The sequence below is a fragment of the Ovis canadensis genome, chromosome 12 (genome assembly GCF_042477335.2).
Source record: "Ovis canadensis isolate MfBH-ARS-UI-01 breed Bighorn chromosome 12, ARS-UI_OviCan_v2, whole genome shotgun sequence".
Taxonomy (NCBI): domain Eukaryota; kingdom Metazoa; phylum Chordata; class Mammalia; order Artiodactyla; family Bovidae; genus Ovis; species Ovis canadensis.
In genome coordinates, this window is record NC_091256.1 from 45,784,793 (window position 1) to 45,800,944 (window position 16,152).

The following is a 16,152-nucleotide window of genomic DNA, read 5'->3' on the forward strand; positions in this document are numbered from 1 at the left end:
AAAACTCTTTTCAGCCTGAAAAGTAGAGATTGTTTTTTAAATCTTCTTCTTTTTTTTAATGTTAGTCCTTCAAAGTATTGCATTCATTATGACTCCATTCTGAAAAATAGTGTCTTTGTTTTATTTTCCCATAACATCTAAGAGCATGATCCTCCACTTTGTTCTGAAAGCAAACTCACGCACACAAGATATTTTAGTGTGTTTGACAATACAAGACACTGGGATACCGTTATAAAAGAAAAGGGGGCAGGACCCAAAGATAAGAAAATATTTAGACTCGAAGTTACAGAAGCTTCTATGGGGAATAAACCATGCATATCTACAAATGTGGGTGGCTCAGTGGTAAAGAATCCACGTGCTGGCGTAGGAGATGCAAGAGACACGGGTTCGATCCCTAGGTTGGGAAGATCCCCTGTAGAAGAAAATGGCACCCCACTCTAGTATTCTTCCCCGGGAAATCCCATGGATGGAGGAGCCTGGCTGGCTGCAGTCCGTTGGGTCACAAAACAGTCAGACATGACTCAACAACTAAACAATTATCTCTTTACAATCATTATGTCTATAACTTTAACAGAATGCAGTCTGTGATAAAGGCAAGCACAGTCCTGTGTACATTCGCAGGAGAAGTTACACCCCCAACTTCCAGGAGATAATCCCTATTGCAGGGGAAGGGATTGGGAGCAGCGTTTCACACAAGAAGGAAAATAACTAAGTGAGTATAGTGATTTTTGTAAATACTCAGATTAACATTCTTGAAAAACTGTTTTAACGTCTTTTCCCACTCTTCAATAGATAACTTTAACCAGTTTATGATCATTGTTTACAATTTCTTTCACCTTTAGTTTCTCAAAGACCTTCATTGATCTATTGGTTACTTCTGACCTCTTTGACTTAACATGTTTTCAAAGAACAAAAATCAATTGGTTAATCACAGAATCAGATGATCACTACATTAGAGCAAAGACAAATTCTTGAGTAATCTTTCACTAGGCAAGGTATCATTGGGGAAAAAAATCAGTTCGTTATATTATTTGGACTTCTGAGTAAAGGTTCTCGGCTCTTGCAGTTTTTCCCCTGGGGTCCAGAGAGAGCCTTTAGTGTATCAGCCTTTAATAATCAGAGATCCTATTCTAAAGGACTGGGATCAGTCCATGGGGAGGAAGATAAGGGGAAGGGTGAAACACACACACACACACACACACGCACACACACACACACACAAGAAAGTAGATGGGCAAGAAAATAATTTTGTCCTTTATGTATTAAATTTAACCTTCTTGAATCACTTTATGTAATCAGAATTCTTTTTTAATTTTTTAAATTTCCTCAATATTCAGTCTTTCATCCACTATGAAATTTCCTTTACCTTCATATCTTTAAGAAGAGTTTTTCATTCCTTTCATTAATTTATCTGTCAAATACTAAATAATGACATTAAGTAATATTAGGTGTGGTTCCAGCCACGAGAGGCTATATCCTTGTAGGAATAGATGCTTAATAAATAGCTTACCTACTTACTCCAAACAAATAAAGTACATGATTTCAGGTGCTGATAGGTAATATAAAAAACAAAAACATGGAAAGGATGAGGCCAGGCAGGTAGACAGACTCAGTTCCTGTAGGGCTTTTGGTAAGGAGTTTAGATTTTACTTTATTTGTAATGGAAGGTTGTAAGCAATGAATGGTAATTATCACACTAATGACTTGAAAGGTTGATTCTGGCTGCTGTGTGACTGCCTATGGATAAGAGTAGAAGCTGGGAGATCATTTAGGAGGAGGCTGCAGGAGTATGGATAAAGAATGATGATGGCCCTAACTGATGGTAGCAATGACCAGAATTGAAATATATTTTCGTTATAGAGGCACCAAGGCTTATTGGTAGAACGAAAGGAACGGGGGTTTTCATAAAATGAAAAGAAATGAATCAGACATGATTCCTAAGTATGGACCTGAGCAATAAGGTGAAAAGAAGTCCTTTACAGAGGAATTTTAGTTGCTTTTTAAATATGTGTATTAGTTCATGTCTTCCATTTTCTATCACGTGTATGTGTGCCCAGATAATGAAGTGGTTTGATGATGAAGAGTTCAAGTGTTATTCAGGGAGAAACCTGTGGATGATACTCACAATTTTATGCCTTCCAAAATCATATATCCAATCACATATTTGTTATCTCCCCTAGCTCAGTTGACAAAGAATCTGCCCGTAATACAGGAGACCCCGGTTTGATTCCTGGGTCAGGAAGATCTCCTGGAGAAGGAACAGGCTACCCACTCCAGTGTTCTTGGGCTTCTCTTACGGCTCAGCTGGTAAACAATCTGCCTGCAATGCAGGTAATCTGGTTTCAGTCCCTGGATTGGGAAGATCTTCTGGAGAAGGGAAAGGCTACCCACTTCAGTATTCTGGCCTGGAGAATTCCATGGACTGTATAGTCCATGGGGTCACAAAGAGTTGGACATGACTGAGTGACTTTCACTGTCACTTGGATATCTAAGAGCCATTGTAAGAGATATCACTGCTGCCACCCTAATCCAAGCCTTGGACAAACACAACAGCCTCTTAACTGGTCTACCTGGTCTTAAAAATTTCCCAGTTCTTCTCTATATAACAGCCTAAGGAATCTTAAAATCACAGCTTGCTTTCATACTTAAAATCTTCCAACAGCTTTCCATTGCTTCTAGGATAAAATCTGTCTGCCTCGCACCGTAAGATCTTAGACTCTCTGGGTATATCATTCTCCTCAGCCTCAGTGGCTACTCCTTTCCAGTCTCACTCTTTGTGCCTTTCTGTCTGCTCCAAGAAAAGTGCTCAGCTCTTTATCTCATTGTTTCTCTCCAGTCCTTCATCTACCCCAAAAGCTCTTTCTGTAGCCCTTCACATGATGGCTTCCTTCTCATTTTTCAGGTCATATGGCTCCTCAGAAAAGCTGTCCCTGACCACACTCTATAAATGGGTACCTCAAGACCCTACAGCATTACCTGCTTGAATTTTTTTTGGAGTGCTCAGGCCTCACTGAACTTACTTTTCTTCTGCATTGTCTTTCTCTTCCCTGAATGCTCATCACTATATTCCTGGTACCTAAAACACTGTTGGCACATAGCTGGCACCCAATAGGATTTTGTTGACTCCATAAATTCACATTTTATGCAAAATTTTGATAGGAACAATTGGATTGAAGCCAGGTATGAAGTATGAAGAAATGAGGATGTGTGCCACATGCATCAGCCAACACAGCATGTGATAGTGAAGGAGGAATAAGAACAGGCCCTATCTTGAAAGTGGGACTCCATCTTGGGCTAGACTGTGGACTCTGAGCTATACGCCCAGTTTCCATGCCCAGTATCCATGGAAACGACAAACCAACTGGAAAACCAGGCCCCAGGAAGGAAGAGCCCTGGGGCTCTTCCTTTGCTAAAGAGTACCCTAATTATCTGTGTAACCAATAGAATCATACATTCTGTTATACTTATTGAGGTATGACCACAGGCGTATTGATAACTGTCCACTGTTAACTACCTAGGCTTAAGGCAAATGAATCACAGGTTAACTTTGATTGTCAGGGAATATGGAGAGGTGAGTTTGTGCATGTACACTTCGGGTATATAAGGTTTTCACAAAAACTGTTTTGGCGGGGGGGGGTCCTTGGCTAAGAGAAGACTCTGCCTTGGGCCCGCTGGTGTAATAAACTGCACTCCACTATCTGCATTGTCCTTCTGAGTGAGTTTGTTTCCCAGAACGTGTGGCTACGACAATAGCAAACCAGAAATGTTAGAACTGTCATCATACTTTAGGGAAAACACAAAAAGGAAGGCAACACCCAAGTCAGAATTAGCACAAACTGTATAACTCTATATGTGGTACAAAATGTACTCATTTACATACAACCTAGAACAGTGTCTGGCACATTATTAGGCCCTCAGCAAATTTTCGCGGAGTAAGTGAAATAAATAAATACCTATGATCTAAAAGGGTGCACATGATTAAAACAAATGCAAAGCCAAAATGATTAAACTTTAACTAATGGGGATATTTTGATTCCACAATAGCTGTTCTGCTAAGGGAGGGGAAAATACAGTTTCACTGAGGCAGCCCCACGTTAAGCAGAACTAGCTTTCCTATAATAATGGTGGAAGCAGAGAAGAGACACCTCCTTCTCTCATCTTGCTAGATGTGGGGCCATCTCAGCCCATTAATCTCACCTGCTCTGTGCCTCACTCCACCAACTTGGGACCAGCCAGTTAGGAGGACTGAATAAGTATTACTCCCACTTATTCAGAGAACTAGTGAACATTCAATGTGATAATTCTGCATTAACTTCATGTTTCTTGATACTTTTATTCTTACTAGACAGTATAAACTCTTATTAACCAAAGCAGGGCAAATATTTTGATTAAAATAACTATTTATATTAATATTTGTTTTAAAACATAGTCTATTCAGGGATTAATCAAATTCAATTTGCTTTATTTTCCATTTTGAAAAATGCTATACAGAAAAAACAAGGGAAAATGGACACCTTTGTATTTAATGGAAATAAGATAGCTCTTTTAGGAAAGAGCAAACTAAACTAATACCACATTTTAAAAAGGTGTATTTAAATATCAGAAAAGTTTCAAAAGAAAGTGAACAATCCTTACAAGTGATTAATAATATTAAAATAAGTGAAATAGGTGAGGAAGATTAAAGGTATAATATCTTTATACAACAACAAAGGTGGTCAAAAAATACAAACTAACAGTTATAATATAAATAAGCACCACAGATGTAACATGTAATGAACGCCACTGTATGTTGCATATGAAAGTTGTTAAGAGAGTAAATCCTTAGAGTTCCCATTACAAAGAAAAAATACGTTTTCTTTTTCTGTTATTTTATATCTCTCTGAAATGAGAAATACTCACTAAACTTCTTGTGGGAATCATAATGTATGTAAGTGAAATCATTATGCTGTACATTTGAAACTTACAGAGTGCTCTATGTCAATAACACTGCAGTAAAACTGATAGAAAAAATATTAATAAAAGCAATTAATCTCTGATAAAAAAGCAAAAAAGAGTAATGATAATATAATACCACTACCAGGAATAATATATCCAAATAGATTCTTACCAAGCCACCACCAATGATAGCTATATTTTTCCTTTGAATATCAGAAGAATCCATCACTGCTGAAGTGTTTTTCACAGCTGTTACAGCTCTCGTCACAGAGAAAACTGACTCCTAGACTCTGACTTCCCTCGTCTTTGCCTTAAGCCCTGCATTGGTGAGCCAGCAGCAGCATTTGAATAGGGCTGTTTTTCCTTGAACTTAGAACTTAGAAGGTAGCATTTAACCCATTATTTGCCTGAAGGACAATCAGCTCAACTTTACTGGAAAGGGAATTTGTTGCAATAACCAAATTTTGAAAAATCCAACCAAGTGAAGGCTGAACACTCTCCTATGTGTAAGACAGAATTTTTAAAGCACAAGTTTTGTGGCTTTTCTTCTTCCTTTTCTATACCATGTATTCTTAGTTTCATTTTCAACCATGACTAACCCATGAATGAAACTTCCCTGATCTGGTGTCCCAGAGCATCTTACACTTCTCTCAATAAGATGGCGTGGTTTTCCAATTGTTCTGTGGATTAGTCTTGTTATTAAGACTGGTCAGGAATTTCACCTAAACAGTCCTTATGGATTGTCTTTAACAGACTATACCAGGGAAAACATTTTTCATACTCTGAATATTCTCCTGAGCAAAATTTTGAATTATAAAACTGACAATACTTCCTTTTTTGTATCAAATGCTAGAAACATTAGAATCTAATTTGTGCATTAATCCTAGGGGAAATGGATAATATTATGCTTTTTGTAAATTCATTCATGGCTTCATACTGTCTCTTCAATTCTTTGTCTTCTTTCGCTCCATTTTAAATGTATCTTTTAAGTCTATGTCTGACGCAGGATGCAGCATGCTTGGGGCTGGTGCATGGGGATGACCCAGAAAGATGTTATGGGGAGGGAGGTGGGAGGGGGGTTCATGTTTGGGAATGCATGTAAGAATTAAAGATTTTAAAATTTAAAAAATAAAAAACTAAAAATAATAATAATAATAAAATAAATAAAAATAAATAAATAAATAAATTTCTGTGCGTATTTTTGAATTGGAGGTTTTTTTATGAAACAGAACATGACAGGTAAAATAAAGTAAGAATGTAAATGAAGATGCTTCTTCACTTCCTGGTGAGAGCAGGAAGACTTCAGACTGGTTTTCCTCTGATGAGGAACTAGAGTTCAACATCATTCGATAGTGACCTCTTGTGGGTAAGTATAATCAGCATTGATGTTAGGAATTTTTTTTTCCTTTTTTTTTCCTTTTTGGAGTGCTTACTTATTTATTTAGAATAGTTAATGAGCTCCCCATGTGGCAGTGGTAAAGAATCCACGTGCAATACAGGAGACATAGCAGACAGGGGTTTGATCCCTAGCTTGGGAAGATCCCCTAGAGTAGGAAATGGCAACCCACTCCAGTATTCTTGCCTGGAAAATTCCATGAACAGAGGACCCAGGCAGGATACAGTCCATGGGGTTGCAAAGAGTGGCAGGATATAGCCCATGGGGTCACAAAGAGTGAGACATGACCGAGTATACACACACACACACACAGAATAGCTGATACATTTACATGGTATGAAATACAAAAAGTACAAAAAGGTATACAATGAAGAGTCATTTTTCTTCTAATCTTGTCCCTTGGCCACCTATTTCTCCTAAGATAACCACTGTTTTTTATTCCCTCTTTTATGAACACCTCTCTCCTGCTTTCTCTCTCTGTCTCTCCCTCCCTCATACCTTCTTCCTTTTTTTTTTCATAAAAAAAGGAATTGTTTACACTTTTCCACACTCCAGGTTTTCATTTACAACATAAACTCAAGAATTATTTAATGTCAGTATACAGAGAGCTGTTTCATTTGTTTTTTAACATTGTGGACTATAACACCAAAAACTAAAGCACGTAAAACCCAAGTATACAGTCCAATAACTTGTTGTAAAGCAAGTACTCATGTATTTACCACTCAGACTATGAAAAAAAAATTGCCAAGGCCCCAAAAGTCTACATGTGTCCTTTGCCAAAAGTCTCTTCACAGAGGTAATCGCCATTCATACAGGCAACCTTATAATCCTTTAGTTTTGGACTTCCCTCGTGGTTCAGAGGTTAAGAATCTCCCTGCCACGCAGGGGACACGGGTTCAATCCCTGGTTGGGGAAGATTCCACATGCCTCAGGGCAACTAAGCCTTTGTACCACAACTACTGAGTCTGCACTCTAGAGCCCACTAGCCACAACCACTGGGGCCACACAGTGCAACTGCTGAAGCCTGCATGTTCCAGAGCCTGTGTCTGCAGCAGGAGAAGCCACCGCAATGAGAAGCATGCACACTGCATCTAGAGAGTAGCCCCTGCTCACTGCAGCTAGAGAAAAGTCCGTGCACAGCAACAGACTCAGTGCAGCCAAAAATAAATAAATAAGTAAACTTTAGTTTTGCTTCTTTGCTTCAAGTTTTACTGCAATGAATTTATGCTGGTTTTTTTCTTTGAAATTTGCTTCTTTTCCTCAGTATTTTATTAATCTGTGTTATTCCACGGTGTTCTAATTCCCTTGTTTTCATTTATCCATTCTACTGCTGATGGACGTTTGGGTGTTACCAGTTTTTCAATACTGGGTGGCCAGAAAGCTTGTTAGGGCTTTTCCATAAGATGTTACAGAAAAACCCAAATGAGCTTTATGGCCAACCCAATATTTAGAATAATGCTGCTATGATCAACCTTGGATATATTAGTACAATGTAGTACAAATACAAATGAGCATGTATATTAGCACAGTGTGGTGCACATACATATGATCGTGTATATTAGAACAGTTTAGTGCACATACATGTGAGCTACATTAGTACAATGCAGCACACATACATATGAGCATGTATAGGAATTATATACTGGTTATGCTTATTTTTAACTTTCTGAAAGAAAGTTATGTTCCAAAGCATTTCACTTTTACTTGACACAGTGTATAGAAATTTCTCTTCTGCTACATCCTCATCAACATGTATATTGTTGGTATCTCCAGCACTTGCTGGTGGATGTGTACTCTATCCCACTATCATTTTAATTTGCATTCTTTGATTATAAATAAAGGTGGGCACCTCATTCACATTTGCTTTTCTTCATCTGTATACTGCTCAATTTTCATTTGGGTTGTCTTTTTTAACTGACATTGGATATGAGTTTTATTCTTTATGTATATTGAAAATAACTTCTTCCACTGTCTGGCTTGCCTTTTTGCTTTCTTAGTGATGTCTTTTGATGAAAAGACATTCTGAATTTTAGCATATCAAATGTACCAACCTTTTCCTTTAAAGGTTTGTTTTGATAGTTATTTATTTGGGTTCAGGAACTCATGTTACTTAATTTAATTATGATTATTTTAAACTGAGTGCTCAAAGCTGTATTTAAAAAAAAAAAACAAAACTGCAGGAGGGAAATCAAGAAGGCAGAACAGAAGGATGTGGATCTTACCACCTCCCACAAAAGCATCAAAAATACATCTACATGTGGAACAATTCTCACAGAACACCTACTGAATGCTGGCAGAAGAGCTCATACAACCAAAGTTACAAGATAGGTTACAATGTAACCAGGTAGGATGAAAGAAAAAAGCAAAGGATTTGTAGGGGAGGGGGTCGCAAAGAGCCAGACACCACTGAGCGACTGAACTGAACTGAACTGAAGCATCCCAGAGCTGTGAAAGAGGAAAGTTTCCCTTACTCAGGAACACCCTTCAGAGCCTGAGATGACAGACAGGATAGATTGGGAGCTTCAGAGGCTCAGAGGAGAGTGTAGCAGCCAGATTGTCGGGGCAGAAAGGAGAAAGACAAGCACAGACAGTCCTGGTTACCTTCCTGCGCTCCCTAGTCCAAGGTGCAAGTCTGCTGGTGTGGAGAAATCTGAGCTTCAGCAGACAGACCAGGGGAGAGAACTGGGGATGGCTCCATGGAAACAGCCTGAAGGGGCTGGAGTATGGTCCAAACAGCAACCAAGGGTGTAGACAGGAGGAGCCCTGGTCCATCAGAGAAGCCCTATCATTAACATAAGCATAAAAGGAGGGACATTGCCCCACCATAACAGTCACTGGAGCAGGCAAGGCTCCGGTGTGCAAGCAATGGTGGGTTGTGCACAAGCAGAGGCGGCATGAAATCTGAACCTATGCCCAAGGGCTGCATAATTTAGGAAGAAGGACTGAAATCTGAGCCATGGCCCAGAAGCTGTGATCTAGATTTACACCATCAGTGGCCAATTTGTGAGCTCAGGTCCTGATGAACTTTAGAGGGGGTTATTAGCACTCCCACATCTGGAGTGGGTCCCGTGGTAGCAGCTTGCAGTCTTTGTGGGTGGGCACATGCAGAGGCAGGGCTGGGACTGAAATGATTCCATAGTCCCCATAGCAGATGTAAACGTACGACTATAGTGGTCCCAACGCCTGACTGCAGAGAATCTGTACTGACGAATCTGCACTCGCGACTTTGTGAGCACACTGCCTAGGGACACCCAGGCCAATCACCTGCATTTCCCTAGTAGAGCTGGGTCTGAGGGCATTGTCAAAATCCAACCGTGTAGTTTGTGAGCCCGCACAATGGGTGACAGATGACACCACAGTGTACACTTCATGGGGGACAGCTCCTGTGAAGGGATACCCTTCTACTGGAAGAGAAGGTCAGTTTCCCAGGGCAATAGAAATAAAACACAAAAATAAAGGAAAGTGATCAAACCAAACGTTAGAGCTTTTGCACAGCAAAGGAAATGAACCGATATGGAACGTGAGAAACTATTTGCAAACAATGTGACCAACAAGGGCTTAATTTCCAAAACATTCAAACAGCTCATAATATGTTGGCCAAATAGTTGGCAAATACAAACTACTACATACAAAACAGATAAACAGTAAGGTCCTACTGTGTAGCACAGGGAGCTATCTGCAATATCCTATAAAAACCAGTAATGGAAAATAGTACCAAGAGTAATATACATATGTATAACTGAATCACTTCGCTATACAGTAGAAGGAGATCACACCTGGGTGTTCACTGGAAGGACTGATGATGAAGCTGAAACTCCAATACTTTGGCCACCTGATACAGAGTTGACTTATTGGAAAACACCCTAATGCTGGGAAGGATTGGGGGCAGGAGGAGAAGGGGAGGAGAGAGAATGACATGGCTAGATGGCATCACCGACTCGATGGACATGGATTTGGGTAGACTCTGGGAGTTGGTGATGGACTGGAAGGCCTGGTATGCAGTGATTCATGGGGTCGCAAAGAATTGGACGCGACTGAGTGACTGAACTGAACTGAACTGAAGAAACTAACATTACATTGTAAATGATTATACTTCAAAAAGAAAAAGAAAAAAGACTGCAGTAGTCTGAAGCTCAAGCTAGCAGTACACTCACTTAGAGAGGATTTATTTTTGCCTCTGCCTTGTGCCTGTAGGTGATTTCACACTCATTCGGTATATAGAATTAGCAAGGTCTGTCTGTTTCTGAAATTGTTGTTCCGTTGGTGTCTGCATGTCCCATATGACACTAAACAAGTGATCTTCATCTTTTTGCTCTCTTTCAACCTCGGAATTGAATAACTTTTTTCCATAACATGTCATGTGCTTATTTTGAATGCTATTTATCTGAAAGACAAATCTTTTGGAAGTATTCATTGTCAGTTTAGTCACAGATAAAATAGCCTGAAATTTCCATATAATTGTCTGCTTGATAACTGCAAACTTTTTCTCTTCTGCTCAAAAAGTACATCTGATAAGATATTATTACCCGAGTAACAGTCTGTCTGTTTCAATTATTTTTAAAAAATCTTAAAAAAAATTTCAAACCCTAACTCTATATATGACATTGTTGATCCACTTCACAAATGACCTAGTTAAAACAATGTATTAGTACATTAAGAGTGACTATGAGGATGGTGATAACTGTTATCTTAAGATGTTTCAAGAACATTAATGGAGTGGATCAAACTTACCATGTTTGAGCCAAAGAAACATACATCAAGCAAGTAGATTATGTAAGAGTTAATGATGAATCATGTGGTTCTATGCAGTCTACAACAACATGCTAGTGGACTGATAGGCGATGATCATCATCACTTTAATTACTTTACTGGCAAGACTCTGGTCTTATCTCAGTTCACTCTCAGTAGAATAGGTAAAACTATTCTGCATTATTGCCTCCCAGGAATTTCCCCAGTCCTCATATCAGGGCGAATCAGTACTACTGTTTCTCCAATTAGGTGACAATTTTCAAGACTCATTTGCCTTTCTCTTTCTTTTTTGACAATACAAATCTAAATGAAATTTGAATTATAAAGTAGCTACATTTTGTAAGACCTGAATAATGTGGATTTGATGTTCTTTGGGTTGGAGGAGAATGAAAGAGAAAATTAACTTTTTGTATGAGGTTTGACAGGAGAAAACAGATCTGAGTAGATTAACAGAGTCAATAACTTTATAAATTGAAGGATAGCATGAGGTCCCTGCGTATCTGTGAGAGAAAGGGCACCAAAAGCTTGTAAAAAGTTTTAACTATTACAAAGCTACAATTTTGGCCATGGCTACTTGTCTTTCTAGCCTTCCTAAAAAACTAGTAGAAAGAGTTGCTTCAGAGGGGCTTCAGCAAAGTTAAAGATGACAACATTCCTTTTCTCTGGAAGATTTTCTTAAGAAAAAAAGAAATTAATAAATTTGTTTTCCTCCTCCTCTGAGCCTGAAGAATGTGAGGCTGTGGGACAAGGAATTTATGGGGTAACTATTGTGTCAGGAGCAGCTGCATTTCACCCTCCTTGGGATTTGATTACTTGTTAATCCTTTAATCAGGTCCTTTTCCAACAGAATGACTCCAAGTGGGGCATACTTTACAGTATGTTTACTTTACAGGAGACACTGAATATTTCCATGTTTCTCTACATTTAAGTTTTTAAAAATCTGCATTATTGGGAGTAATAAAGTTTATAAAAATTAAAATTTAGTAGAGATTACAAAGGAGGCAAGAATATACAATGGAGTAAAGACAATCTCTTTAACAAGTGGTGCTGGGAAAACTGGTCAACCACTTGTAAAAGAATGAAACTAGATCACTTTCTAACACCGCACACAAAAATAAACTCAAAATAGATTAAAGATCTAAATGTAAGATCAGAAACTATAAAACTCCTAGAGGAGAACAGAGGCAAAACACTTTCAGACATAAATCACAGCAGGATCTCTATGATCCACCTCCCAGAATTCTGGAAATAAAAGCAAAAATAAACAAATGGGATCTAATTAAAATTAAAAGCTTCTGCACAACACAGGAAAATATAAGCAAGGTGAAAAGACAGCCTTCGGAATGGGAGAAAATAATAGCAAATGAAGCAACTGACAAACAACTAATCTCAAAAATATAGAAGCAACTTATGCAGCTCAATTCCAGAAAAATAAACGACCCAATCAAAAAATGGGCCAAAGAACTAAATAGACATTTCTCCAAAGAAGACATACGAATGGCTAACAAACACATGAAAAGATGCTCAACATCACTCATTATTAGAGAAATGCAAATCAAAACCACAATGAGGTACCACTTCACACCAGTCAGAATGGCTGCGATCCAAAAATCTGCAAGCAATAAATGCTGGAGAGGGTGTGGAGAAAAGGGAACCCTCCTACACTATTGGTGGGAATGCAAACTAGTACAGCCACTATGGAGAACAGTGTGGAGATTCCTTAAAAAATTGCAAATAGAACTACCTTATGACCCAGCAATCCCACTGCTGGGCATACACACCAAGGAAACCAGAATGGAAAGAGACACATGTACCCCAATGTTCATCGCAGCACTGTTTATAATAGCCAGGACATGGAAACAACCTAGATGTCCATCAGCAGATGAATGGATCAGAAAGCTGTGGTACATATACACAATGGAGTATTACTCAGCCGTTAAAAAGAATTCATTTGAATCAGTTCTGATGAGATGGATGAAACTGGAGCCGATTATACAGAGTGAAGTAAGCCAGAAAGAAAAACACCAATACAGTGTACTAACACATATATATGGAATTTAGGAAGATGGCAATGACGACCCTGTATGCAAGATAGGAAAAAAGACACAGATGTGTATAACGGACTTTTGGACTCAGAGGGAGAGGGAGAGGGTGGGATGATTTGGGAGAATGGCATTCTAACATGTATACTATCATGTAAGAATTGAATCACCAGTCTATGTCTGACGCAGGATACAGCATGCTTGGGGCTGGTGCATGGGGATGACCAGAGAGATGTTATGGGGAGGGAGGTGGGAGGGGGGTTCATGTTTGGGAACGCAGGTAAGAATTAAAGATTTTAAAATTTAAAAAAAAAAAAATTAGTAGAGATTAATTAGTACAATATTCACTCTGTTGTTTTCATCATTGCTAAACCATTGAAGTTGAAAGAATATGGTCTCACTTTGTTTGATGAACTCTGCTTGCTCAATAATTGTTTATTCATTTCACCAGGTCTTTGGCACTTGCAGCTCTATGTTTTCTTCTATCTTTGCAGGGCTGGCTCTGAGTGTTTAGGTCCAAAAAGAAAAAAGGTGTAGGGAACGAATGTGCTTGGTCACTACAGTTGTGTCTGACTCTTTGTGACCCAGCAGACGGTAGTTGCCAGGCTCCTTTCTCCATGGAATTCTTTAGGCAAGATTACTGGAGTGGATAGCCACTCCAGGGGATCTTCCTGACACAGGGATCAAACCCGTGTCTCCAGCATTGCAAGCAGATTCTTCACCACTGAGCCACTGGGGAAGCCCAGGGGATGAATAGAAACGAAAATAAATATTAAAATAAATTAAGAATGGATCTAATACTCTATAATGTGCCATAAATTTAGGTGTGTGGTTAACTCAACCCTTGAGGTCGCTAAAAAGATTTTTTTTTTAAACCAGGGAGAAAAAGGAAAGATCCTCTAAGACAGAGCTCTGAGTCACTTCTTCATCTTCCAGTGAAGGGCTAACAAAGAATAGTAATGAAGGAATAACTATAGGGGGATTCAATATTACAAGATCAAGAAAGAGATTTCCAAAGGGAAGGAGAGTCAATGGCATCACTGCTACGGAAAATATAGGACATTGCCTATCGGATTTGTGTTGCAGCAAAAAAGAATTGAAGTTTCTCCTCTCCTGAGAACAAGTAAAGAGAACAGAGAACAGGAAAAATGAGCCTGAAAGAGTTGCTCAATCTTAGTTTTTTAACTTACTAATCTGCAGTGTCACTAACTAGATTTTTCCTTCACAAAGTTAACCTATCAGTGCCCCCTCTCCCAACCAACCTCCTCCTCCACACTGTGTAAATTATATCCTGCACCTGGTGTTTATTCTCCCTGAACTCTCTTGCAGCAAAAAACCAAACAAACAAACGAAAAAAAAACAACCCTTATAGCTGTTTGTATTTCAGAAGGAGGGGTACAGGTCAATAACCCAGAGACAAACAAACACAGTTGACGCCAGCTGAGACTGTTTTGAAATAATGAAGGAAGAAGGATGCAAGATCTTCATTCAGTTCAGTTCAGTCACTCAGTCGTGTCTGACTCTTTGTGACCCCATGAATCGCAGCACACCAGGCCTCCCTGTCCATCACCAACTCCTGGAGTTTATCCAAACTCATGTCCATCGAGTCGGTGATGTCATCCAGTCATCTCATCCTCTGTCATCCCCTTCTCCTCCTCCCCCAATCCCTCCCAGCATCAGGGTCTTTTCCAATGTCTTTGCTTTTCAATATGCTGTCTAGGTTGGTCATAACTTTTCTTCCAAGGAGTAAGCGTCTTTTAATTTCATGGCTGCAGTCACCACCTGCAGTGATTTTGGAGCCCCCCAAAATAAAGTCTGACACTGTTTCCACTGTTTCCCCACCTATTTCCCATGAAGTGATGGGACCAGATGCCATGATCTTTGTTTCCTGAATGTTGAGCTTTAAGCCAACTTTTTCACTCTCCTCTTTCACTTTCATCAAGAGGCTTTTTAGTTCCTCTTCACTTTCTGCCGTAAGGGTTATGGTATCAAACCTCTTGGTAACACTGTTTATGTTATTTTGTTGCTTATGAACTTGATTGGTACATATTTAAAATTTGAAAATTTAAATGAGAGAGGATAATAGTTGAAATACCATCTAAACATTGAAACATTGTAGAAACCCACCACCAACAACTTTTTGTGTTTCAGTATCTTCTCCTTCCTTTAAATAGATGAAGATTTTTTTTAGACGTTAGAATGTCAGAATAAAAGATAGTGGAATGGTTTTAGAAAACAATGAACCATCCATCCCATATGTTTATGCTTTCCACCATACTAAACAAAAAGACAACACACCAAAGTTTAGTATGAGGATTGTACTGTTAGTGTTGTCATCCATTTGACAGAAAACTACAGAAATAAGCGCTTAAAATTACTATCATTTCCTAGGAAATGCTAACATTTTAATGTACTTAATTTATACTTTGTAAAATAAAATAAATTACAAATAGTGGAGTGGCATTGTCTTCCACATCTCCCTAGAAACTATTCTTATTTTGATATAATACTCATCAGTGTATTTTTTTGGTTTCCATATTGGTATGTAAACAAAGCTTTTAAAAATTTATGGTTTTATACTTGAATATACCTGTTCTATACCTGAATTCTATTTTTACCATCTAGCCATTATCTTTTTACTTAATAGTATTCCATGGCTTGTATTTAGCGCATATTATCACATCTTCTTAATCTTTTTAACAGTATTTCATTGAATGAATATAAAGCTTTTTATGCAGTTTCTTAATGAACAGTAATTTTTTTGCTATTATATATACAATGTTTCAAAGATTTCTTTATAGGTTGTCTTTCTTCATTGGGTAACATCACTATTTCTGTTACTTGTTATTTAACATTTTTTTAAAATATTGATTTCTGTGACAGTTTTATATTAGTTATTATTTGCCTGATATATGTTTCTCATTTTATTTTAGATAATTCTTTTTTATTTTGAGGATATTGCCTGTTTCCATGATACAGTTTGTCTTAATGTTAACTGACAGATGTTTTATAAATGAGCTGTTTTAATCC

At 38.4% G+C, this 16,152-nt stretch overlaps 1 protein-coding gene across 3 annotated transcripts in view; it reads right to left on the reverse strand.

Moving 5' to 3' along the window:
- The window catches only part of KMO (kynurenine 3-monooxygenase), a 69,391-nt gene extending 64,104 nt beyond the window's left edge, over positions 1 to 5,287 (reverse strand). The window contains exon 1 of one of the 3 annotated variants that reach the window (XM_069545570.1): positions 5,108 to 5,287. Coding sequence is in view for 1 of the 3 variants with exons in the window: in XM_069545568.1 (XP_069401669.1) it covers positions 5,108 to 5,161 (54 nt within the window). In the remaining 2 variants the exon portion in view is untranslated. The remainder of the gene's footprint in view (positions 1 to 5,107) is intronic. The other 2 variants (XM_069545568.1, XM_069545569.1) reach the window with 2 other exon arrangements.
- Positions 5,288 to 16,152: the final 10,865 nt, after the last annotated feature.